General features: G+C 42.7%; 1 protein-coding gene across 1 annotated transcript in view; it reads right to left on the reverse strand.

Moving 5' to 3' along the window:
* Window positions 1-27,444, reverse strand: part of LOC139536245 (plexin-A1-like) — a 416,804-nt gene that overhangs the window by 181,330 nt on the left and 208,030 nt on the right. Inside the window, exons 5-8 of the mRNA XM_071336602.1 lie at window positions 19,440-19,540; window positions 9,691-9,814; window positions 7,946-8,099; window positions 7,130-7,229 (exon numbers count right to left, since the gene is read on the reverse strand). Coding sequence (XP_071192703.1) covers window positions 7,130-7,229; window positions 7,946-8,099; window positions 9,691-9,814; window positions 19,440-19,540 — 479 coding nt within the window. The remainder of the gene's footprint in view (window positions 1-7,129; window positions 7,230-7,945; window positions 8,100-9,690; window positions 9,815-19,439; window positions 19,541-27,444) is intronic.

Consider the following 27,444-nt stretch of genomic DNA (forward strand, 5'->3'; position numbering starts at 1 on the left):
TCCCCAATGTTAAGATCAGATGGGAAGTATTTAGAATCTTGTAGGAAATGTGAGGAGAGAGGATCGTCACAGAGACAAATGGAAAAGTCTCGTTCATAATGTCACACACTCAAAGTCTCTACCTCTTTTTGTCTCTGTGTACCTCCTTCTCCAAACCACACCTTTTCCATATCTGGAGGCGAGAGTATGACACAGTTTCCTGCGGCATCTTTATAATGAATTAGACTGTACCTGAACAAAATTAACCACAGGAAAAAGGTGCTTAGAGATCTTAGTTCTCTCCTATAGAGACATCAACCCTACTTCATTTCCAGACTATCCACCCTAGTCTTAATAAATCGCAAATGGGAAAGGGGTATTTTTTTTATGGAAACATTTAATTAAGAAGTAATCATGGCCGCGGGTGATTTTCTATTTCAATCTCTCCAACCTTAACTGAAACAGTGGGATTTCTAATTAGAATAATATTGATATGCAAATGTATGGATTTTTTTTATTTTTTTTATCGCAGGCCCAAGACGTAATCAGTAGAATAAATAAGGAGGGAGGGTGTGTGTTTTTGGTGTGTATGGGGAAAGGGTGGGTAGTGTGTGTATGGGGAATTGTGTATGGTGTGTGTATGGGGGGTATTATGTGTATGGGGGATGTATGGATGGTGTCGGTTTGGGGGGTTGGTGGTTAGGGTGTATATGGGGGATGGCTGGATGGTGTGTGTATGGGGGTGGGTGGATGGGGTGTGGTGTGTGTATGGTGGGTAGGTGTAGATCTTGTATCCATATGGGATAATGTATCAATATGTATCCATGTCTTTCATCATTGGGCGAGCATATCCCTTGGCGAGAGTGATTGTAATTCCAGTATGCATGTACACAACATCTATAGAAGAGAGAGAAAGGATACAAGGGTTGAAATATGATGACTGCTTTTGAAGCTCTTTTTGGCCAGAGTTTGTGTGTATACACGAGTGTGTGTTCCGGGCATGAATAATGTTTATGCTTGCATATAAATGTATAAACCACTGTGTCTCTCCTCTACTCAGCATCTTTCCTCGTCAACTCCGTAGACTCGTATCATTACAAAAAAAATGTCCACTCCATAACCCAAATCCCTGAATTAGATTTACCAACCAATGGGATTTACTCTGGCATCTGCATCAATCACCGTCATCTCCATAGATGCGTGTCACCTCTATATTGTAGACATTATGATGTCCACTCCGTTACACAAGCCCTTTATCATATTTGTGGGTAATATTACGACTATGAACCCCAGTATTGCAGTAGCATTAACCAATGAAAAGGTGTCTTAAGAGGCCTTAGCAGGGGTCCAACCCACAAGCTTTAAATTGTTACCACCACATCGGCCTCAACCAACTGGCCAAATCAGTGGGCTGTGTGTGTATGTGTTAGGGGGGTACTGTGATGGGGACCATTCTCCAAGGGGGCTCGTCTGACTGGCACGGGGGACACTCGACTTTGGGCTTTGAGGGACCTATGAGGCCCACTAGCCATCTGCTGCCCTGCGGCTAATACCACAGCAGGCACAACCTATCTCCACTCTGGTTCATCCAGGGGGAGGGGGTCTAGTCTGCCCTAACACCACAGGAAAAGTGCATCTAGCCTGGGGAGAGCCAACCCCATAGGTCCTGAATGGCTGGTTGTGGTTTAGATCTTTACTAAGCTGGTCCCTCCAGAGTCACGGCTAAAGACTGGGTTGTAGAAACAAAGGTTGTGTTTGAACTAAAGTGTCTCTCTCTGTCGAAACGTCTGGTTTCACAGCGCCTCAGAATGGAACTTGAATAAAAGCCTATGGCAAGACCAGAGCAAACAACCGCTTGTTTTTAACTGGCTGATCTGTCACTCCATCAACACCTTACAACCTCCCCCATACATTGTGGATTTCAGCACGCAAGCAGCACAAGTGATTTAAACAAGGAAGTGAGTTTGGAAAATCTGAAAGTACACATTTTGTAGGCCACAATTCAGAATAAATTAGGCTTCCCAAAAATAATATAGTCAATGTGATAGAACACTTATTTTGATTGGCGGTTTTCAATTTTTTCTAAGACCCATCTTATACAACGGTAGCAGGTGAAACAGCTTCATACTAATGAGATCACAAACCAGCACAGGTGTAACACATACTGACTAAAGAGGTGACACCAATCGGTGCGCCCCACGTGCTAACGTGATAACGTCCAACCTCAAAATATACAGCATGAGTCAAATGTTTGGACACATACTCATTCAAGGGTTTTTCTTTTAACTATTTTCTACATTGTAGAATAATAGTGAAGATATCAACACTATGAAATAACACATATAGAATCATGTAGGAACAAAAAAAGTGTTGAACCAAAAAATATTTTATATTTGAGATTCTTCAAAGTAACCACCCTTTTTCTTGATGACAGCTTTGCATACATTTGTCATTTTCTCAACCAGCTTCATGAGGTAGTCACCTGAAATGCATTTCAATTAACAGGTGTGCCTTGTTAAGTTAATTTGTGGAATTTCTTTCCTTCTTAAATCATTTGAGCCAATCAGTTGTGCTGTGACAAGGTAGGGGTGGTATACTGTACAGAAGATTGTCCCGGATCCCCCCGGCCTTGTCACCGGCCTTGTAGGCTGCACTGAACTGTGTCATTACGCACACCTGGTTCCAATTTCTCACTGATTGTGTTTGTATAAATGTGCCCTATGTTTCCCCATTGGGCTGTCGATTATTGTTCCCATGTCCGTTGGTCGTGTGAGTACCTATGCGTTGTCTCAGCCTGTGCTGCATGTTTTGTGTATTCCGGGTCTTGTCCCGTGTCATTCTACGAGGTTAACACTCACTCTTTTGTTTGAGTACATCCCAGTGTTTTGTATCCGTGTTTGTTTTGGGTGTATTAAAAAGCCAGATATATTCCTGTGCCTGTCTCCAAATCCTTTATACCAGCGTGACAAAGATAGCCCTGTTTGGTAAAAGACCAAGTCCATACAATGGCAAGAACAGCTCAAATAAGCAGTGGTGTAAAGTAAAAATACTTTAAAGTACTATGTAAGTAGTTTTTTGGGGTATCTGTAGTTTACTATTGATACATTTGACTACTTTTACTCCACTACATTCCTAAAGAAAATAATGTACGTTTTACTCCTTACATTTTCCCTGACACCCAAAGGTACTCGTTACATTTCGACTGCTTAGCAGGACAGAAATTACCTAATCCACGCACTTATCAACAGAACACTAGACTCACTAAACACAAATGCTTCATTTGTAAATTATGTCTGAGTGTTGAACTGTGCCCCTGGCCCTCCGCAAATGTAAAAAAAATAATGATTATAAATATATTTGTCATCTTGTTTGCTTAATAAAATAAATTATTTATGCTTTTACTTTTGATACTTAAGTACAAACCTAAGACTTTTACTCAAGTAGTATTTTACCGGGTGATTAACTTTTACTTGAGTCAGTGTCTTTTTAAAGGCATCTTTACTTGAAAAGTGGGTACTTTTTCCACCACTGCAAATGAGCAAAGGGAAACGACAGTCAATAATTTCTTCAAGACATGGTCAGTCAATACGGAAATGTTGAAGAACTTTGAAAGTTTCTTCAAGTGCAGTCACAAAAACCATCAAGTGGTATGATGAAACTGGCTCTCATGAGGACCGCCACAGGAAAGGAAGACCCAGAGTGCAGAATACCTGATGAACTTACGAACGTTCAACATGGCCGTGTCAGTAAGCTTTGGCAAAAAAGGTGTTAGTCCCCAACGCTCTGGATCCTTAACACTGGGGCCCCTCAGGGATGTGTACTTAGTCTCCTACTGAACTCCCTGTTCACCTACGACTGCGTGGCCAAACACAACTCCAACATCAAGTTTGCTGACGACACAAGTGGTAGGCCTGATCACCGACAACGATGAGACAACCTATAGGGAGAAGGTCAGAGAACTGGCAGTGTGGTGCCAGGACAACAACCAATCCCTCAATGTGAGCAGGTTGAGCGTTTCGAGTTCCTTGGTGTCCACATCACCAACAAACTATCATGGTCCAAACACACCAAGACAGTCATGAAGAGGGCACAACAACACCTTTTCCCCCTCAGGAGACTGAAAAGATTTGGCATGGGTCCCCAGATCCTCAAAAAGTTCTACAGCTGCACCATCGAGGGCATCCTGACCGGTTGCATCACCGTCTGGTATGGCAACTGCTCGGCATCTGACCGGAAGGCACTTCAGAGGGTAGTGTGTATGGCCCAGTACATCACTGGGGCCAAGCTTCCTGCCATCCAGGACCTATATAATAGGCGGTGTCAGAGGAAAGCCCACAAAGTTCTCCCTGCTACCGCACGGCAAGCGGTACCGGAGCGCCAAGTCTAGGACCAAAAGGCTCCTCAACAGCTTCTTCCCTCAAGGCATAAGACTGCTGAACAATTAATAAAATCGCCACCGGACTATTTACATTGACCTCCCCTCCCTTTTGTACACTGCTGCTACTCGCTGTTTATTATCTATGCATAGTCACTTCACCCCTACCTACATGTACAAATTACCTCAACTAACCGGTACCCCCTGTATATAGCCTCGTTATTCTTGTTACTTTTAATTATAATGTTTTACTTTAGTCTATTTGGTAAATATTTTCTCAACTGCACTGTTGGTTAAGGGCTTGTAAGTAAGCATTTCACGGTAAGCATGACAAATAAAATTTGATTTGGATAACATGAAAACAGCCTAACCAGCTCTGCTAGGGAGAGTGAAATGGTCAGAGTTTGGATGGTTGCTAAGATGGTTGCTAAGCTTAAGATGATTCTCATGGCATTGTACACAGTCAGTGTGAACCAGAGTGACTTGACAACAACAGGCCAAGCAAGCTGTACATAAACGGAAACGACACAGGATGTCTTATTTAATGAAAGGGGTTGCAGTCTGCCATGAAGCATTTATCCATGTATACGGAGTAAGAGTCTTGCTACAGTTTCAGATATTATACGTTTCTAATTTTGTCATTAAGTTGTTTTCATTGCAAGTTCAAGCTTACTGTTAGCTAGCTAACTGACGCTAGAAGGCAGGCTCGCTAGCTAACATTACATTTATGATCTGTGTTTAGTAATGTTCTCAGAATGCCATTTCGCATTGCTAGTTATAACCTAATGTTAGCTAGCTAACTAGCTAGTTTGTTGTTTGCAGGTACACTATCCTTCTGACCCTATGCAGCCAGGTCCCATCTACTTTTTAACTCCTCGCAACTACAGTTTGCCAAAACAAGAACACCTATGTGCTTTGGTATTGTGCCTGGCAGACCATGCACAAGCTCCACCACAGTCTGGACCTTCACTTCCTGATCATAGGCCACATCAAGTTTTCCCCCGACTGGTGCTTCGGCCTCATCAAGCAGCGCTACAGAAAGACCAGAGTGAACACTTTGTCTGAGATTGCTGGTGTTGTGAAGGACAGCACTGTGACAGGGGTCAACATCCCACAGCTGGTTGGACTGGAGGATGGTACGGTGCTGGTGGAAAAAGCTATGGCTGGCAATAACACCTGACTCCGTACTTCAGGCGGCTGCCACAGTTCAAGCAGTACCAGCAGTGAATATAATTTTCATTGCATTGTATGAGGTTATTCTTCTTATCTAAACTTGGGAGGTGAATTGATGTTGTGCAGGGTTGTAACCTCTTCAATTGTTTTGGTTATTTCCTGTTTTACAGCTTCGATGCTCTGAAGCCTGGTGTTGTTGCCAAGGAGCGTTTGGACTCAGTCGGGACCAGGGTTCAGCTGCTGTGGAGCGCTGACATCCTTCCTCCCATAGATGGTCTGCCTGTACAATCACCACCTGGACTGGACACAGCTAGACAAACATATGTTTTTGAGAAGATCAGGGAGTTTTGCAACGAAGAGGCTATGGACATCACATGCCCTGCACCAAAGTCAAGGGCAGGACAGAAACAGGCTCTCCGAATATAGATTCCCTTGTTCATGCGTTGTTCGGACAGACCAGTCACTCAAAAGCACTTGAGGAGCAGCGGCCATTTTTCGGGATGTTTCAATCCACCTTTCGTTGAAAGGTGGTACAAGCCGGCTGTTCCGACCAAGATCAAATGCCGTTGAGGGTGCAGGATGGTCTGATTTGATTCGGAGTCAAGATCTATCTCACTTTGTCACGCTTCGGGCACCATCTCTTTCAGTGGAATGGCATGCGCACATTCTTCTTGTTCTAGTCTGGCTACAGGTTTGCTTTACCTTTCCCTGTGCTCGAGCTCCAATTTCTGTTGTTCCCATTTTCCCTTTAGTTTTACCTCTCTCAGTTGCACGTCTACGGGGTGTACTCTACCACCCGTAGGACCCTTTTCATCATCCACCAAAGCCTTCGAATCAGCATGTGCATCTGTGATGTCATAATGCTTTGCAACGATGAGCAGATTTGGCTTCATACATTTATCTAGCATCTCCCATGTAGGGTTTTCCACAAATGCACAAACTTAAAGTCCCTGGCTTTTTTTTTATTAGCCTGTGTTTATGCAACTTTCAAATTGACAACCAATCTTAACCCATCAGGTGGATGTCAGTGACAGAAACTCTACCACAAAAGTGTATTTTGAACACTCAAATATCTCTGCACAGCAGAGCTGTGACTAGAGCAACTACCATACTCATAGGAAACAAATCATGGACGAGCCCCCATATGCAGTAGCAATGGAGCCTGGGAAAATGGTTACAAACACTAACAACGACACAAAGCTTATGTTGGGCAGATTTTGATATGTATAACCCAGGTAATGAAGACTTTTTAGGAGTACGTTTGGGCACCAATACCAGAGACCGTCAATTGCAATTAATTCATTATAATGATATTATTATCAGCTACAGTAGGCTAGGTTATGATCATAAGGCTAAAATTACCATATTGGATCTCGATATCTCGTCATATATGGAGGGTTTGATTTTTACTCAGTGGTGGTAACATGAGCCACCTACGTGCACAGAGGTTACAGGGGGGTGGGATGTGTGTATAGTCTCACTGCGCCCTCTCAAGGGCAGTGTGACAAGAGGACCGAGGGGAAAACAGAACTGAAGGAACAAAAAAGCAGAGGAAACCTAAAATAAAAGTTATAGAAAAACAAAACCACATAGAAAACTTACGACGAGTGCACGCTGCAGTTGTAGAATACAAAGTCCACGCCGGCGAACATCTTGCCCGTCTCCTTGGACTTGAGGTAGAGCTTCACCATGCACTTGTCTCCTACGGAGACACACGCATCGCTTAGCAACTTATGTCATGCATTGGAGACTATGGAGAGAATAAGTCAGGTAGAAATATCTCCTAGAGTCACAGGGAACATTAAATCACATTAGAGCTGATAACAATACATAATGGTGGATATAAAATCTGCTTTAGGTATTCTCAAGTTTAAACATGTCACTTCTGGGAATCTAAATATATATGGCTCCTTCATCTCCAAGCTTTGAAGATACATCACAGGCAACAGTGCTGTCATTGTGGCGTGATTGCTTTAGAACTGTTAAAGATGCAAAACACATGGTAATGGACCTGCATCTGAACTCTCTTAAACATATCACATTGGAGACGATACATATATAATCTTGATGCTTGGGGAATAACATTGGTAGTGACAGAGAAACTCAAAGTATATTTGAGTTATGTAAAAAAAGCCGTGCAATTCTGGTCAAGGCAAAGCTATTGTGAAGACGAGGGAGACTGTAGGACTATAAGGACAGGCTGGAATGGAATGATTGGAATGGTATCAAACACATTAAGGCTGTTCCGTTTATTTAATTCCAGCCACTACCCCATTAACCAGCCTCCACTGACTGAGATGAGCCCACAGGCGTATGATGTCATCATTGGCATAACAGCCTTTTTCTATTTTCATGGGGGGGATATCATGACACCACCAGTGTGCACCAGAGGCGGCGTGGTCCGGGCGGCGTTCTCACCTTTATTTCGGGTAATGGGGATGACGTTATGGGCCGAGGGGGACAGGCAGTAGATGCGGCTCCCCTGGATGTGCCCATCCGTCTCCACGTAACCCTCGAAGGAGCAGTTGACTCCCGCAGAGAGGTCAGGGACGTTACGCGCCTCCAGCACGAGCTGGGGACAAATCAATGGAACACAGGGAATATATTATTAAGACAGATAATGTGGAGACATGAAATACTTGTCATAATGTCAAGGGTTTAATGGAAGGACATGTAATAAACACTATATATACAAAAGTATGTGGACAACCCTAGTGGATTCTGCTATTTCAGCCACACCCATTACTGACAGGTGTATAAAATTGAGCACACATCCATGCAATCTCCATAAGATACATTGGCAGTAGAATGGCCTTACCGAAGAACTCTGTGACTTTCAACGTGGCACCATAATAAAATGCCACCATTCCAACAAGTCAGTTCGTCAAATGTCTGCCTTGCTAGAGCTGCTCCGGTCAACTACGTGGTGTTACTGTGACGTGGAAACGTCTAGGAGCAACAACGGCTCAGCCGCAAACTGGCATAGTAATAGGCCACACAAGCTCACAGAACGGGACTGCCAAGTGCTGAAGCACGTAGCGCGTAAAAATCGTCTGTCCTCGGTTGCAACACTCACTACCGAGTTCCAAATTGACTGGAAGCAACGTCAGCACAAAAACTGTTAGGTCGGGAGCTCGATGAAATGGGTTTCCATGGCCGAGCAGCCTCACACAAGCCAAAGATCACCATGCGCAGTGCCAAACATCGGCTGGAGTGGTGTAAAGCTTGCCACTATTGGACTCTGGAGCAGTGGAAACGCGTTCTCTGGAGTGATGAATCACGCTTCACCATCTGGCATTCCGATGGACGAATCTTGGTTTGGTGGAGGAGGATTAATGATCTGGGGATGTTTTTCATGGTTCGGGCTAGGCCCCTTACGTTATGACATTCTAGACGATTTTGTGCTTCCAACTTTGTGGCAACAGTTTGGGGAAGGCCCTTTCCTTTTTTTGCATGACAATGCCCCAGTGAACAAAACGATGTCCATACAGAAATGGTTTGTCGAGATCGATGTTCACATACTTTTGGTCATGTAGTGTAAATCATATAACGCAGAGGATTAATGTTAAGACCTGCTGACCTAAATGGGCTAATTTCAAATATTTGTCAAAATTGCTTAAGATCAGTAAATTTGGTTGGGAATCCTTGTTGGACAGCAGTATTCCATCCTTGTCTCTGAGTCAGGACTGAAACTGGACCACTCAGGAACACTCAACACCTCTTGGAAAGCCATTCTGGTGTTTCTTTGGGAGAAAAATCTGTGTAGATGTCCCGTTGTCGCAGGATTGGAGTTTTCAGAAAACTGAGGTGGGCTTTGCTCCTTTCATATTTATTTTGATCCTGACAAACTCCACAGTCCCTGCCGTTGACAAGTATATCTATAACATGATGCTGCCGTCACAATACCTGAAAATACAAGTGACAGGCTAGTGTGGATATTTGGAAAGTAGTCCTGGAATACATTTACCGCTAATTTGAGGACCGGGGACTTTGTGGCAAGGTTAGTGTGAAGAACATGTTAATGTCTTTAATGACACAAGCACGTAGTTAGCTACTTATTGGCATATCACACAGTTACTGGTGTGTATTTACATAAACACACATTTATATACAGGTACTGTATCAGTACACACATACAGAGTCAGACTCTCTTTCACACACACCTGGACTTGGGACATGGTGACAGAGATGTTCTTGGGGTGAACACTGAGCTCCACACACTGACGCTGGTCTGAGGCAAACCGCTGGGGTTCATCTGCTCTCTCACATCTGTCCTTACGGGAACACCTAGAGAAGAGAAGGACAGAATCAACACACACACACATATATATATATATATATACACACACACATATATATATATATTTATACACACAAACACACACCCCGAATGTATTTGGTGCATGAACATAGTGATAACAATGATCAGCAGGTAGCCTAGTGGTTAAGGTAACCTAGCGGTTACGGTAGCCTAGTGGTTAAGGTAGGGTAGCCTAGCGGTTAAGGTAACCTAGCGGTTAAGGTAGCCTAGTGTTTAAGGTAGGGTAGTGGTTACGGTAGCCTAGCGGTAGCCTAGCAGTTAAGGTAACCTAGAGGTTAAGGTAGCTTAGCGGTTATGGTAGCCTAGCGGTTATGGTAGCCTAGTGGTTAAGGTAGGGTAGCCTAGTGGTTAAGGTAACCTAGCGGTTACGGTAGCCTAGTGGTTAAGGTAGGGTAGCCTAGCGGTTAAGGTAACCTAGCGGTTAAGGTAGCCTAGTGTTTAAGGTAGCCTAGCGGTTACGGTAGCCTAGCGGTAGCCTAGCAGTTAAGGTAACCTAGAGGTTAAGGTAGCTTAGCGGTTATGGTAGCCTAGCGGTTATGGTAGCCTAGCAGTTATGGTAACCTAGTGGTTAAGGTAGTGTCATGGCGTTGCCCTCTTTGGGTACAGCGAGCACCATCCCCCTCTCTCTGTCTCCTACAACCAGGCTGCTGTGGTCAGAGAGGTCGTAAATTCCTGGAGGAGATTATCTCCTCATGGCCACAGTATAGAGAGAGAGTGAGTTTTCATAGAGAGAACAAAGGAATTTATTCCACCTCACAGAACTTGAGGTCCTAACAACATTTATGTTCTGGAGAAGGTATAAAAGATCGGTGAAGTATCCATCTACGAACTGGTCCGTTTGGTACAATTTTGTGAAACTCATGGGAGACAATACGGTCACATTACCATAACGCTGTTTATATAATAGCCTCAGATATGAGGCTTACATCTAATTGTTGTATAAGATGAATGAGTGAGGATGATACTGTTTGTGAAATTGTGTAATGTGATTTTGGACTGTTTAATGAAGGAAACTCCAATTCCCTTTGGAGTTTAACTAAATCAGAGGACCGCCCATGAGCACAGTTATGGTGTGACGTCCTGGGACAGGCCCTTTTCTGCTCTTCCGAATAAAACCCCCACCCGGGTTTTCTATCACCAGACCAGCTTACCTCGATAACGAGGGGGCCAAGGTTTGAGACCAGACTGCTGAACTTTTAACCATCCCACGTGGTTAAACTCTTAGACTATCGATACCGACAGAATAAGAACAAGTATTTGATATTATTTACAAGTCTGCAGCTAGGAATTCGTTATCATTGAACGCGAAGACCGACAACCGCCGAAACATCTATTCTATAACGACATGAATGAATGTCACTCTGAACTATCCATCTAACCACGACAGAGAGAGAGAGCGGACAAACTCTCCAACAGAAACAAACTTTTCAACAGAGATCCCGACGACACACAGTGTAAATATATATATTGATTGCAATTGTTCCCGAATGAGTGAGCGTTCATGTGCAAAGAATTAGCATTTCAATTGTTATAATTATCAACTCTGTAGTGACTTCTCAGCTGACCCCCACTCCCCTTTTGTCTAACAAGCCGCCATGCCGGTTTAGCCCACTAGGGCACATCCGCTATCATTTCTTTGTAACCATCTACGTTGTTTGTTTGTGTTATGCATTTCTGTGAATTACTTAGTTAGTAAATTAATTATTTTAAGACAATTGATGCATGGATGACTCATAGTGAAGACTGGGTTCGTGCAGATAACCAACAATTTACGACGTTTGGAATGAGACTAACGTGAGGTAAATAATAATTAATTAATTTGAAGACTAATTGAGCAGATATTAAAATATCTGAAAGTTATAATCTGAATATTTTCCTTGGAGCCCCGACTTCCTAGTTATTTACAGTTACATGATTAATCAGTTTAATCGCATAATAATAATTACAGAGATAATTACAGATAATAATTTTTGATAAAGATTAATCTTCAGTTTAATGATGCCAAAGACACCCCAGTAGCCTAGCGGTTAAGGTAACCTAGTGGTTAAGGTAACCTAGTGGTTAAGAGTGTTGGGCCAGTAACCGAAAGGTCGCTGGTTCGAAAACCCGAACCAACTAGGTGAAAAATATGTTGACGTGCCCTTGAGCAAGGGACTTAACCCTCATTGCTCCTGTAAGTCGCTCTGAATAAGAGTGTATGCTAAATTATTCAAATGTAAATGTGAAAATGATATACCATATGCCTAAAAAACACAGGCACACAAACGTTTCTCAATAAGGTCAGAAACATCCTCCATATGATCAGCCATCTTCTGGAGCCATCTCCAGAAAAAAAACAATGTTCCAATTTGCACTACCAGCTATCATACCACCTCTTCATAACAAAACAAAGTCTCTGAACTGACACTGTGTGCCTCAGCCTCAGCGTTGCACAATAAAAGGAGAGGAAAATGCAAAGTGCCTTATCTTAGTCTTGGTATACCAACCTTCCTACTCAGCAGAATACTGTCTCTCAACCTCTCACGCACACAAACGTGTACGCACACACATGTACGCACACAAAGAGAGAAGTCATGGTGATATTGCTTGTGGACTGCATTACTCCCTAAAGAGAGAATCCTGGAGAGTTGAACAGGCCTTATCCCAGACCCCGTCTTGACCCTGGAGAGTTGAACAGATTGCATACAGCATTGTGCATATTATGAGCATGCGTGTGTGTGTGTGTGTGTGTGTGTGTGTGTGTGTGTGTGTGTGTGTGTGTGTGTGTGTGTGTGTGTGTGTGTGTGTGTGTGTGTGTGTGTGTGTGTGTGTGTGTGTGTGCCTCAGTTGATATCACTATAGCTTTTCTTGGAATGCTCTCCTACTGCACGGCTGACGAACGAGACAAATATGACTCTAATAAGCTACTGCAGAACAAAATACCACAGGGCGAAAACGTCTTAAATACCTGTCATTCTGAGTGGTGGGGGGAGTAAAAATAGATTGAGGGACGCTATCCAACGGGAAATGAGCAGAATAAACTTAGCGCTCCGTTTTGGTGAGGAGGAAGGTCAAAAGCTCTGTGACTGGAGGTCAGTAACATCTCCAGTCTATCTTGATTGCGTTTCCGTCGCCTTGCCTGCCTCGTCCGCGTCCTCAATTAAAATGAGAATCCCCCCCCCCCTCATGCAAACACACATACGCGTGCACGTGAAAACACACACACCTGCCGGTCAGATGAAGTGGCATGTTGCACAGGTTTAATTAACAGAGCGAAAAGCAAGAACTGTTTTTTTGCCAATGCTGGAGATACACAGACCCTCTCACCTCCCCATACACACACCCCCTCTCACCTCCCCACACACACACCCCCTCTCACCTCCCCATACACACCCCGTCTCACTGCCCCATACACACCTCGTCTCACTGCCCCATACACATCCCGTCTCACTGCCTCATACACACACACCCTCGAGTCATGTTAGCCAGCAGGAGAGAGAACCACACTGTGTCACCAAGTGTATCTTATATAGCATCGTGTCTGGTAAGAAGTCACACTGCGCACACACACATGTCTGGTGAGAAGTCACACATTGACTATGCCTACTGTACAGTGCCTAACACACTGACTAGCAAGCTAACACACTCTCTGCTGTAGCGCAACACACTGAGAGGTAAAATAACACCTACATATGTGGGGTGTCAACAAGGACACCTGGCATGCTCTGCACTGCCATCTGCTACTAGTAAGTTTATTCATGAATCTTAAGATCTTCTAAAAGATACAAGGCAGTATCAACATTGATTTTCATGTGATGGCAAATAGCTAAGGCTTTCAATTCAGAGGATAGCTTCAGAGTCCAAATGCTCACCAGTAGCCTCCTTTCCTCATCATTGTTGCTCACAAAACCTCTCATCCGTGAGAGCGTGACATGTTAAAGTAAATGGGACCTACCTAAAGATGTGTTTTGCACTTTATCCAATTCACATCAGAGCAGATAAAAGAAAGGAGACAGGGGCTCTGTTAGACTATCAGGACGCAGTACATCATGTAGAGAGTAGCTGTATATGAATGACAGTATAGCATGTACCCAGAGTAGCTGTATATGAATGACAGTATAGCATGTACCCAGAGTAGCTGTATATGAATGACAGTATAGCATGTACCCAGAGTAGCTGTATATGAATGACAGTATAGCATGTACCAAGAGTAGCTGTATACGAATGACAGTATAGCATGTACCCAGAGTAGCTGTATACGAATGACAGTATAGCATGTACCCAGAGTAGCTGTATATGAATGACAGTATAGCATGTACCCAGAGTAGCTGTATATGAATGACAGTATAGCATGTACCCAGAGTAGCTGTATATGAATGACAGTATAGCATGTACCCAGAGTAGCTGTATATGAATGACAGTATAGCATGTACCCAGAGTAGCTGTATATGAATGACAGTATAGCATGTACCCAGAGTAGCTGTATATGAATGACAGTATAACATGTACCCAGAGCAGCTGTATACGAATGACAGTATAGCATGTACCCAGAGTAGCTGTATACGAATGACAGTATAGCATGTACCCAGAGTAGCTGTATACGAATGACAGTATAGCATGTACCCAGAGTAGCTGTATACGAATGACAGTATAGCATGTACCCAGAGTAGCTGTATATGAATGACAGTATAGCATGTACCCAGAGTAGCTGTATACGAATGACAGTATAGCATGTACCCAGAGTAGCTGTATACGAATGACAGTATAGCATGTACCCAGAGTAGCTGTATACGAATGACAGTATAGCATGTACCAAGAGTAGCTGTATACGAATGACCGTATAGCATGTACCCAGAGTAGCTGTATATGAATGACAGTATAGCATGTACCCAGAGTAGCTGTATATGAATGACAGTATAGCATGTACCCAGAGTAGCTGTACACGAATGACAGTATAGCATGTACCCAGAGTAGCTGTATATGAATGACAGTATAGCATGTACCCAGAGTAGCTGTATATGAATGACCGTATAGCATGTACCCAGAGTAGCTGTATATGAATGACAGTATAGCTTGTACCCAGAGTAGCTGTATATGAATGACAGTATAGCATGTACCCAGAGTAGCTGTATACGAATGACAGTATAGCATGTACCCAGAGTAGCTGTATATGAATGACAGTATAGCATGTACCCAGAGTAGCTGTATACGAATGACAGTATAGCATGTACCCAGAGTAGCTGTATATGAATGACAGTATAGCATGTACCCAGAGTAGCTGTATATGAATGACAGTATAGCATGTACCCAGAGTAGCTGTATATGAATGACAGTATAGCATGTACCCAGAGTAGCTGTATATGAATGACAGTATAGCATGTACCCAGAGTAGCTGTATATGAATGACAGTATAGCATGTACCCAGAGTAGCTGTATATGAATGACAGTATAGCATGTACCCAGAGTAGCTGTATACGAATGACAGTATAGCATGTACCCAGAGTAGCTGTATATGAATGACAGTATAGCATGTACCCAGAGTAGCTGTATATGAATGACAGTATAGCATGTACCCAGAGTAGCTGTATATGATGGAGGAAAATTGTGCCGGAGAGAATGGCTGACATTTTACATGCTCCTAACCAACTGTGCTAATTTGTTAGGTTTTTTGTGTTGTTTGCACCTTATTTTGTACATAATGTTACTGCTACTGTCTCTTATGACCGAAATTAACTTCTGGACATCAGAACAGCGATTACTCACATCAAACTGGAAGAAGCTTTTTACTTAACGAGTCCGATGTGAAGGATATACTGCTTTCCGGGTACAGGCCCAAAACCCCGTCATTTGCGTGAAGAAAAGACGGAGAAAAAGTGCGGGGGTGCCGTCTGCCGTCTGAGAATTCATAGGCGAGCGAGTAAACTCCCATTGCCATCCGTTCTTTTGGCCAACGTGCAATCGTTGGAAAACAAAATTGATGACCTAAGATCAAGATTATCCTGCCAATGGGACATTAACTGTATTATCTTATGTTTCACCGAGTCGTGGCTGAACGATGACACGGATAATATAGAGCTGGCGGGGTTTTCCATGCACCGGCAGAACAGAGAAGCTACGTCTGGTAAGACGAAAGTAGGAATGTGTCTGTTTGTCAATAATAGCTGGTACGTAATGTCTAATATTAAAGAATTCTCAAGGTATTGCTCGCCTGAGGTAGAGTACCTTATGATAAGCTGTAGACCACACTATCTACCAAGAGAGTTCTCATCTATATTATTCGTAGCAGTCTATTTACCACCACAAACCGATGCTGGCACTAAGACCGCACTCAACCAACTCTATAAGTCCATAAGCAAACAAGAAATGCTCATCCAGAAGCGGCGCTCCTAGTAGCCTGGGATTTTATTGCAGGCAAACATAAATCCGTTTTACCTCATTACTACCAGCATGTCACGTGCATCCAGAGGAGAAAAAAAACTTTAGACCACCTTTACTCCACACACAGACATACAGTGGGGCAAAAAAGTATTTAGTCAGCCACCAATTGTGCAAGTTCTCCCACTTAAAAAGATGAGAGAGGCCTGTAATTTTCATCATAGGTACACTTCAACTATGACAGACAAAATGAGGAAAAAAATCCAGAAAATCACATTGTAGGATTTTTTATGAATTTATTTGCAAATTTTGGTGGAAAATAAGTATTTGGTCACCTACAAACAAGCAAGATTTCTGGCTCTCACAGACCTGTAACTTCTTCTTTAAGAGGCTCCTCTGTCCTCCACTCATTACCTGTATTAATGGCACCTGTTTGAACTTGTTATCAGTATAAAAGACACCTGTCCACAACCTCAAACAGTCACACTCCAAACTCCACTATGGCCAAGACCAAAGAGCTGTCAAAGGACACCAGAAACAAAATTGTAGACCTGCACCAGGCTGGGAAGACTGAATCTGCAATAGGTAAGCAGCTTGGTTTGAAGAAATCAACTGTGGGAGCAATTATTAGGAAATGGAAGACATACAAGACCACTGATAATCTCCCTCGATCTAGGGCTCCACGCAAGATCTCACCCCGTGGGGTCAAAATGATCACAAGAACGGTGAGCAAAAATCCCAGAACCACACGGGGGGACCTAGTGAATGACCTGCAGAGAGCTGGGACCAAAGTAACAAAGCCTACCATCAGTAACACACTACGCCGCCAGGGACTCAAATCCTGCAGTGCCAGACGTGTCCCCCTGCTTAAGCCAGTACATGTCCAGGCCCGTCTGAAGTTTGCTAGAGAGCATTTGGATGATCCAGAAGAAGATTGGGAGAATGTCATATGGTCAGATGAAACCAAAATATAACTTTTTGGTATAAACTCAACTCGTCATGTTTGGAGGACAAAGAATGCTGAGTTGCATCCAAAGAACACCATACCTACTTGAAGCATGGGGGTGGAAACATCATGCTTTGGGGATGTTTTTCTGCAAAGGGACCAGGACGACTGATCCGTGTAAAGGAAAGAATGAATGGGGCCATGTATCGTGAGATTTTGAGTGAAAACCTCCTTCCATCAGCAAGGGCATTGAAGATGAAACGTGGCTGGGTCTTTCAGCATGACAATGATCCCAAACACACCGCCCGGGCAACGAAGGAGTGGCTTCGTAAGAAGCATTTCAAGGTCCTGGAGTGGCCTAGCCAGTCTCCAGATCTCAACCCCATAGAAAATCTTTGGAGGGAGTTGAAAGTCCGTGTTGCCCAGCAACAGCCCCAAAACATCACTACAGAGGAGATCTGCATGGAGGAATGGGCCAAAATACCAGCAACAGTGTGTGAAAACCTTGTGAAGACTTACAGAAAACGTTTGACCTCTGTCACTGCCAACAAAGGGTATATAACAAAGTATTGAGATAAACTTTTGTTATTGACCAAATACTTATTTTCCACCATAATTTGCAAATAAATTCATAAAAAATCCTACAATGTGATTTTCTGGATTTTTTTTCTCTTTTTGTCTGTCATAGTTGAAGTGTACCAATGATGAAAATTACAGGCCTCTCTCATCTTTTTAAGTGGGAGAACTTGCACAATTGGTGGCTGACTAAATACTTTTTTGCCCCACTGTATATGCATATTATTATTAGTATTGTATAGAAAACACTCTGCAGTTTCTAAAACTGTTTGAACTATGTCTGTGAGTATAACAGAACTCATATGGCAGGAAAAACCTGAGAAAAAATCCAAAGAGGAAGTGGAAATTCTGAGGCTGGTCGATGTTAAACTCATCGTCTATTCGATTCCCTGTAATATATGGATCTGTTTGCACTTCCTACGCCTTCCACTAGATGTCAACAGTCGGTAGAACGTTGAATGAAGTGTATACTGTGTTGTGGGGCCGGTTGAGAGAGGAATGAGTCAGTGGTCTGGCAGATTGCCAGTTCCTGGTCACGCGCTTTCCTCATGATATCGCCTTGCGTTCCATTTCTTCTACAGACATGAAGGAATGCTCCGGTTGGAACGTTATTGGATATATATGATAACAACATCCTGAAGATTGATTATCTACTTATTTTGACCAGTTTATTCGACTTGTAATATAACTTTTTGAAGTTTTCGTCCGACGTTTGCCTGCATCTTCCACGAGCATTTGGACACGTGTACTACACATGCAAGCAAAAGTAGCTACTTGGACATAAGTAATGGACATTATCGAACAAATCAACGATTTATTGTGGAACTAGGATTCCTGGGAGTGCATTCTGATAAATATCATCAAAGATAAGGGAATATGTATCATGTAATTTCTGGTTTCTGTTGACTCCAACATGGCGGCTAATTTGGCTATTGTTCTGAGCGCCGTCTCAGATTATTGCATGGTTTGCTTTTTCCGTAAAGTTTTTTTGAAATCTGACACAGCGGTTGCATTAAGGAGAGGTATCTCTATAATTCCATGTGTATAACTTGTATTATCATCTACATTTATGATGAGTATTTCTGTTGAAACCATGTGGCTATGCAAAATCACTTGATGGGCGCGTTGAATGTAACGCGCCAATGTAAACTCAGATTTTTTTATATAAATATGAACTTTATCAAACAAAACATGCATGTATTGTGTAACATGAAGTCCTATGAGTGTCATCTGATGAAGATCATCAAAGGTTAGTGATTCATTTTAGCTATATTTCTGCTTTTTGTGACTGCTATCTTTCGCTGGAAAAATGGCTGTGCTTATTGTGGTTTGGTGTGACCTAACATAATCGTTTGTAGTGCTTTCGCTGAAAAGCATATTTGAAATCGGACACTTTGGTGGGATTAACAACAAGATTACCTTTAAAATGGTATAAGAAACATGTATGTCTGAGGAATTTAATTATGAGATTTCTGTTGTTTTGAATTTGGCGCCCTGCACTTTCACTGGCTGTTGTCATATCATCCCGTCACCGGGATTGCAGCCATAAGAAGTTAGGGCTTGTAAGTAAGCATTTCACTGTAAGGTCTACACTTGTATTTGGCGCAAGTGACAAATAAAGTTTGTTTTGATTATGAATGACAGTATAGCATGAACAAAGAGTAGCTATATATGAGTGAGAGTGTGTAGACCGAGTGTACAATATTTGTACTTACATGTTGTGGAGGACACACCAGCCACAGTGGGGGTCTTTGGAGCCCAGGCACTGGCCACAGGTGGTGTACTGCTCACAGCTCTCTACTGGTACCCTGCTCACCTACAGAGAGAGAAGTGGGGGGGAGGGGGAGATGGATGGAAAGGAGAGAGAGAACGATGTTAGCCTTTCAAATCATATTAAAGCAATGCAGTGCACACGACACAGATATGTATGCACAAATATGGACTGAAAAATAAATTACATTTAACTACATTTCAAAGTGCCAGAGGCTGGAAGTATGTGCTTGTCTGTGTTCTTTCTTTCTACTGTAGCGTGTTGATGAAGCAGCGTGTGTCCTAGAGTGTCGTTCATGTCTAGCGGTGTGTGTGACAGCCACCAACGGTGCGTACACCAGTTTAGGGAGCAGGCACGCAATGCACGCTGGGCCGGCTGACAGGTGGCAACTGCTTTTGATTGACAGGTGACCTCCAAAACCCAACCGGTGGTGGAGAAGACGGATGGACTCACAGTGTGACGTTGTGTGTGTAACTTCTTCAACGCGATTAGAGAGGTAAAATCGTAGTGATGAGCTACAGATGTTTCCATGTTCCACAGGATGTGTGTAAGTTAACCCTCTACACCAGAATAGGGTGCTTTTGCTTGTGTGTGTTTGTGTTGGGAGTAAAATAGCACTCTTATTGACCACAACACACAGTTCAGTGAGGCCTTCTCTCCACCGTTCTTCCCATGTGTGTATATATCTGTCTGTCTGTGTGTATGTGTTTGTCTGTGTGTTAATGATAAGGTGGGTAAGTATTATATTTCTACTGCAGGCTACCTTTAAATCACGTGTTGGGAAAGAGATCCCTCTAAAACGGTAAGTAAGACCACTAAACTACTTCCCCTGGGAGCCGTCATTATAGCTAGCAGAGTGAGAGAAACACACACAGGCATGGAGACCCACCTAGTCTCTCTCTCTCCCCCGCCCTCTCTCACCATGGGTAATCCACACACGACAAGGGAGACAAGCTGGAGGTGAGCGATGTGGAGGCTTACTTTACAAGAAGAGAGGAGGAGGGGTGGAGGAAAGGGAGGAACCTAGGAACGAGGAGAGGGAAAATATTGTAGTGGGACATAAGGCTGATGGGTAAAGAGATGGGCCGGGTCAAGTTTGTGTGTTAGGAGACTGTCCTGGGGTGTGTGTGAACAGCATATATATATACAGTGGGGAGAACAAGTATTGGATACACTCACAATTTTTGCAGGTTTTCCTACTTACAAAGCATGTAGAGGTCTGTAATTTTTATCATAGGTACACTTCAACTGTGAGAGACGGAAAAAATCCAGAAAATCACATTGTATGATTTTTCAGTAATTAATTTGCATTTTATTGCATGACATAAGTATTTGATCACCTACCAACCAGTAAGAATTCCGGCTCTCACAGACCTGTTTTTCTTTAAGAAGCCCTCCTGTTCTCCACTCATTACCTGTATTAACTGCACCTGTTTGAACTCGTTACCTGTATAAAAGACACCTATCCACACACTCAATCAAACAGACTCCAACCACTCCACAATGGCCAAGACCAGAGAGCTGTGTAAAGACATCAGGGATAAAATTGTAGACCTGCACAAGGCTGGGATGGGCTACAGGACAATAGGCAAGCAGCTTGCTGAGAAGGCAACAACTGTTGACGCAATTATTAGAAAATGGTTAAAGATGACGGTCAATCACCCTCGGTCTGGGGCTCCATGCAAGATCTCACTACAGACCTCGACATGCTTTGTAAGTAGGAAAACCTGCAAAATTGGCAGTGTATCAATACTTGTTCTCCCCACTGTAATATAGATATATGGTTGAAGTCGGAAGTTTACATACACCTTTGCCAAATACATTTAAACTCAGTTTTTCACAAATCCTGACATTTAATCCTTGTAAAAATCCCTGTTTTAGGTCAGTTTGGATCACCACTTTATTTTAAGAACGTGAAATGTCAGAATAATAGTAGAGAGAATTATTTCTTTCAGCTTTTATTTCTTTCATCACATACCCAATGGGTCAGAAGTTTACATACACTCAATTAGTATTTGGTAGCATTTCCTTTAAATTGTTTAATTTGGGTCAAACGTTTCGGGTAGCCTTCCACAAGCTTCCCACAATAAGTTGGCCCATTCCTCATGACAGAGCTGGTGTAACTGAGTCAGGTTTGTAAGCCTTCTTACTTTCAGGGCTTTGTGATGGCCACTCCAATACCTTGACTTTGTTGTCCTTAAGCTATTTTGCCACAACTTTGGAAGTATACTTGGGGTCATTGTGCATTTGGAAGACCCATTTGCGACCAAGCTTTAACTTCCTGACTGATGTCTTGAGATGTTGATTCAATATAGACATAATTTCCCCCCCTCATGATGCCATCTATTTTGTTAAGTGTACCAGTCCCTCCTGCAGCAAAGCACCCCCACAGCATGATGCTGCCACCCCGTGCTTCACGGTTGGGATGGTGTTCTTCGGCTTGCAAGCCTCCCCCTTTATTCCTCCAAACATAACGATGGTCATTATGGCCAAAAGGTTCTATTTTTGTTTCATCAGACCAGAGGACATTTCTCCATTTGCAGTTGCAGACCATAGTGTCTGGCTTTTTTATGGTGGTTTCGGAGCAGTGGCTTCTTCCTTGCTGAGTGGCCTTTCAGGTTATGTCGATATAGGACTCATTTTACTGTGGATATAGATGCTTTTGTACCTGTTTCCTCCAGCATCTTCACAATGTCCTTTGCTGTTGTTATGGGATTGATTTGAACTTTTCGCACCTTTTCGCAAGTACGTTCATCTCTAGGAAACAGAATGCGTCTCCTTCCTGAGCGGTATGACGGCTGCGTGGTCCCATGGTGTTTATACTTGCGTACTATTGTTTGTAAAGGTGAACGTGGTACCTTCAGGCATTTGGAAATTGCTCCCAAGGATGAACAAGAGTTGTGGAGGTCTACAACTTTTTTTCTGAGGTCTTGCCTGATTTCTTTTGATTTTCCCATGATGTCAAGCAAAGAAGCACTCAGTTTGAAGGTAGGCCTTGAAATACATCCACACCTCCAATTGACCCAAATGATGTCAATTAGCCTATCAGAAGCTTCTAAAGCCATGACATCATTTTCTGGAATTTTTCAAGCTGTTTAAAGGCAAACAATTGTTGTAATCAATTGTCTGTAAACAATTGTTGGAAAAATTACTTGTGTCATGCACAAAGTAGATGTCCTAACCGACTTGCCAAAACTATAGTTTGTTAACAAGAAATTTGTGGAGTGGTTGAAAAACATGTTTTAATGAATCCAACCTAAGTGTATGTAAACTTCCGACTTCAACTGTATATATACACACACACACACACATATATATACACTACCTTTCATAAGTTTGGGGTCACTTAGAAATGTCCTTGGTTTTGAAAGAAAAGCAATTTTTTGGTCCATTAAAATAACATCAAATTGATCAGAAATACAGTGTAGACATTGTTCATTTTGTAAATTACTATTGTAGCTGGAAACGGCATATTTTTTGGGAATATCTACATAGGCGTACAGAGGCCTGGCACGTTGTGTTAGCTAATCCAAGTTTATCATTTTAAAAGGTTAATTGATCATTAGAAAACCCTTTTGCAATTATGATAGCACAGCTGAAAGCTGTTGTACTGATAAAAGAAGCAATAAAATGTGCCTTCTTTAAACTAGTTGATTATCTGGAGCATTTGTGGGTTCGATTACAGGCTCAAAAAAGCTAGAAACAAAGCACTTTCTTCTGAAACGTGTCAGTCTATTCTTGTTCTGAGAAATGAAGGCTATTCCATGGGAGAAATTGCCAAGAAACAGAAGATCTCGTACAACGCTGTGTACTACTCCCTTTACAGAATAGCACAAACTGGCAATAACCAGAGTAGATAGAAGGGGGAAGCCCCGGTGCACAACTGAGCAAGAGGACAAGTACACCAGTCTCAACGTCACAAGTGAAGAGACGACTCTGGGATGCTGGCCGATCCCCCACAAAATTTCACAGTGGGTGCGAGACACTGTGACTTGTAGGCCTCTAGGTCTCGCAACCACTGTGAAATTTGGTGGAGGATCGGTGATGATCTGGGGGTGCTTCAACAAGGCTGGAATCGGGCAGATTCGTCTTTGTGAAGGACGCATGAATCAAGCCACGTACAAGGTTGTCCTGGAAGAAAACTTGCTTCCTTCTGCTCTGACAATGTTCCCCAACAGTTTTTTCCAGCAGGACAATGCTCCATGCCACACAGCCAGGTTAATCAAGGTGTGGATGGAGGACCACCAGATCAAGACCCTGTCATGGCCAGCCCAATCTCCAGACCTGAACCCCATTGAAAACCTCTGGAATGTGATCAAGAGGAAGATGGATGATCACAAGCCATCAAACAAAGCCGAGCTGCTTGAATTTTTGCGCCAGGAGTGGCATAAAGTCACCCAACATCAATGTGAAAGACTGGTGGAGAGCATGCCAAGACACATGAAAGCTGTGATTGAAAATCTGGGTTATTCCAACAAATATTGATATCTGAACTCTTCCTAAGTTAAAACATTAGTATTATGTTGTTTAAAAATGTATATGAAAATGTTTCTTTGCATTATTCGAGGTCTGACAACACTGCATCTTTTTTGTTATTTTGACCGGTTGTCATTTTCTGCAAATAAATGCATAAATGCTCTATATTTGGAATTTGGAAGAAATGTTATCAGTAGTTAATAGAATTAAAATATTTATTTTTATTTTATCCAAACACATACCTATAAATAGTAACACCAGAGAAATTGATCATTTTGCAGTGGTCTCTTCATTTTTTCCAGAGCTGTATGTGTGTGTGTGACAAATCCTACCATTTCCTCTACATCATGTCACATTGCCAAGCACTGGGAGGGAGCAGTGCTGTCAGAAAACCCACGTCAACACACAAGCAGATACATATGCACACACACATACAAAAACAAACTCTCTCGCTCTCTCTCTCTCCTCCCCCCTCCCACCCACCATCACATCACACCCTGAAGGGTTAGGGTTATAATCTAGCCAGAAGGGCTAGGGTTATATTCTAGCATGAAGGGTTAGGGTTATAATCTAGCCTGAAGGGTTAGGGTTATATTCTAGCATGAAGGGCTAGGGTTATATTCTAGCCTGAAGGGGTAGGGCTAGGGTTATATATTCTAGCCTGAAGGGTTAGGGTTATATTCTAGCCTGAAGGGTTAGGGCTAGGGTTATATATTCTAGCCTGAAGGGTTAGGGTTATATTCTAGCCTGAAGGGTTAGGGTTATATTCTAGCCTGAAGGGTTAGGGTTATATTCTAGCCTGAAGGGTTAGGGTTATATTCTAGCCTGAAGGGTTATGGTTATATTCTAGCCTGAAGGGTTAGGGTTATATTCTAGCCTGAAGGGTTAGGGTTATAATCTAGCCTGAAGGGTTAGGGTTATAATCTAGCCTGAAGGGTTAGGGTTATATTCTAGCCTGAAGGGTTAGGGTTATATTCTAGCCTGAAGGGTTAGGGTTATATTCTAGCCTGAAGGGTTAGGGTTATATTCTAGCCTGAAGGGTTAGGGTTATATTCTAGCCTGAAGGGTTAGGGTTATAATCTAGCCTGAAGGGTTAGGGTTATATTCTAGCCTGAAGGGTTAGGGCTAGGGTTATATATTCTAGCCTGAAGGGCTAGGGTTATAATCTAGCCTGAAGGGTTAGGGTTATATTCTAGCCTGAAGGGTTAGGGCTAGGGTTATATATTCTAGCCTGAAGGGTTAGGGTTATATTCTAGCCTGAAGGGTTAGGGTTATATTCTAGCCTGAAGGGTTAGGGCTAGGGTTATATATTCTAGCCTGAAGGGTTAGGGTTATAATCTAGCCTGAAGGGTTAGGGTTATATTCTAGCCTGAAGGGTTAGGGCTAGGGTTATATATTCTAGCCTGAAGGGTTAGGGTTATATTCTAGCCTGAAGGGTTAGGGTTATATTCTAGCCTGAAGGGTTAGGGTTATAATCTAGCCTGAAGGGTTAGGGTTATATTCTAGCCTGAAGGGTTATGGTTATATTCTAGCCTGAAGGGTTAGGGTTATAATCTAGCCTGAAGGGTTAGGGTTATATTCTAGCCTGAAGGGTTAGGGTTATATTCTAGCCTGAAGGGTTAGGGTTATAATCTAGCCTGAAGGGTTAGGGTTATATTCTAGCCTGAAGGGTTAGGGTTATAATCTAGCCTGAAGGGTTAGGGTTATATTCTAGCCTGAAGGGTTAGGGTTATAATCTAGCCTGAAGGGTTATGGTTATATTCTAGCCTGAAGGGTTATGGTTATATTCTAGCCTGAAGGGTTAGGGTTATATTCTAGCCTGAAGGGTTAGGGTTATATTCTAGCCTGAAGGGTTAGGGTTATAATCTAGCCTGAAGGGTTAGGGTTATATTCTAGCCTGAAGGGTTAGGGTTATATTCTAGCCTGAAGGGTTAGGGTTATATTCTAGCCTGAAGGGTTAGGGTTATATTCTAGCCTGAAGGGTTAGGGTTATAATCTAGCCTGAAGGGTTAGGGTTATATTCTAGCCTGAAGGGTTAGGGTTATATTCTAGCCTGAAGGGTTAGGGTTATATTCTAGCCTGAAGGGTTAGGGTTATAATCTAGCCTGAAGGGTTAGGGTTATATTCTAGCCTGAAGGGTTAGGGTTATATTCTAGCCTGAAGGGTTAGGGTTATAATCTAGCCTGAAGGGTTAGGGTTATATTCTAGCCTGAAGGGTTAGGGTTATATTCTAGCCTGAAGGGGTAGGGTTATATTCTAGCCTGAAGGGTTAGGGTTATATTCTAGCCTGAAGGGTTAGGGTTATATTCTAGCCTGAAGGGTTAGGGTTATATTCTAGCCTGAAGGGGTAGGGTTATATTCTAGCCTGAAGGGTTAGGGTTATATTCTAGCCTGAAGGGTTAGGGTTATATTCTAGCCTGAAGGGTTAGGGTTATAATCTAGCCTGAAGGGTTAGGGTTATATTCTAGCCTGAAGGGTTAGGGTTATAATCTAGCCTGAAGGGTTAGGGTTATATTCTAGCCTGAAGGGTTAGGGTTATATTCTAGCCTGAAGGGTTAGGGTTATATTCTAGCCTGAAGGGTTAGGGTTATATTCTAGCCTGAAGGGTTAGGGTTATATTCTAGCCTGAAGGGTTAGGGTTATAATCTAGCCTGAAGGGTTAGGGTTATATTCTAGCCTGAAGGGGTAGGGTTATATTCTAGCCTGAAGGGTTAGGGTTATATTCTAGCCTGAAGGGGTAGGGTTATATTCTAGCCTGAAGGGGTAGGGTTATATTCTAGCCTGAAGGGTTAGGGTTATATTCTAGCCTGAAGGGTTAGGGTTATATTCTAGCCTGAAGGGTTAGGGTTATATTCTAGCCTGAAGGGTTAGGGCTAGGGTTATATTCTAGCCTGAAGGGTTAATGTTATATTCTAGCCTGAAGGGTTAGGGCCATGGTTATATTCTAACCTGAAGGGTTAGGGCTAGGGTTATATTTTAGTGTCAAGGGTTAGGGCTAGGGTTATATTCTAGGGTCAAAGGTTAGGGCTAGGGTTATATTTTAGCATGAAGGGTTAGGGTGAGGGTTATATTTTAGCATGAAGGGTTAGGGCTAGGGTTATATTTTAGCATGAAGGGTTAGGGCTAGGGTTATATTTAAGCATGAAGGGTTAGGGCTAGGGTTATATTTTAGCATGAAGGGTTAGGGCTAGGGTTATATTTTAGCATGAAGGGTTAGGGCGAGGGTTATATTTTAGCATGAAGGGTTAGGGCTAGGGTTATAATCTAGCCTGATGGATGGTTATTCTAGAAGCTCTTTTCATTAGCATCCAGTGAGGATTTGGCCGGCTGCCCGGATGGGATGCAGAGAGAAAGTAAGAGGTGCTGAAGAATGACACAAAGAGGAAGAGCTGCTCAGAGCGGATAGGCTGCTATATGATAGAAGACGTGTCAATGTCACTCTCTGTTTTAACACTAAATCCGCTAAAGCAGTC

The sequence above is a fragment of the Salvelinus alpinus genome, chromosome 12 (genome assembly GCF_045679555.1).
Source record: "Salvelinus alpinus chromosome 12, SLU_Salpinus.1, whole genome shotgun sequence".
In the NCBI taxonomy this organism is placed as follows: Eukaryota; Metazoa; Chordata; class Actinopteri; order Salmoniformes; family Salmonidae; genus Salvelinus; species Salvelinus alpinus.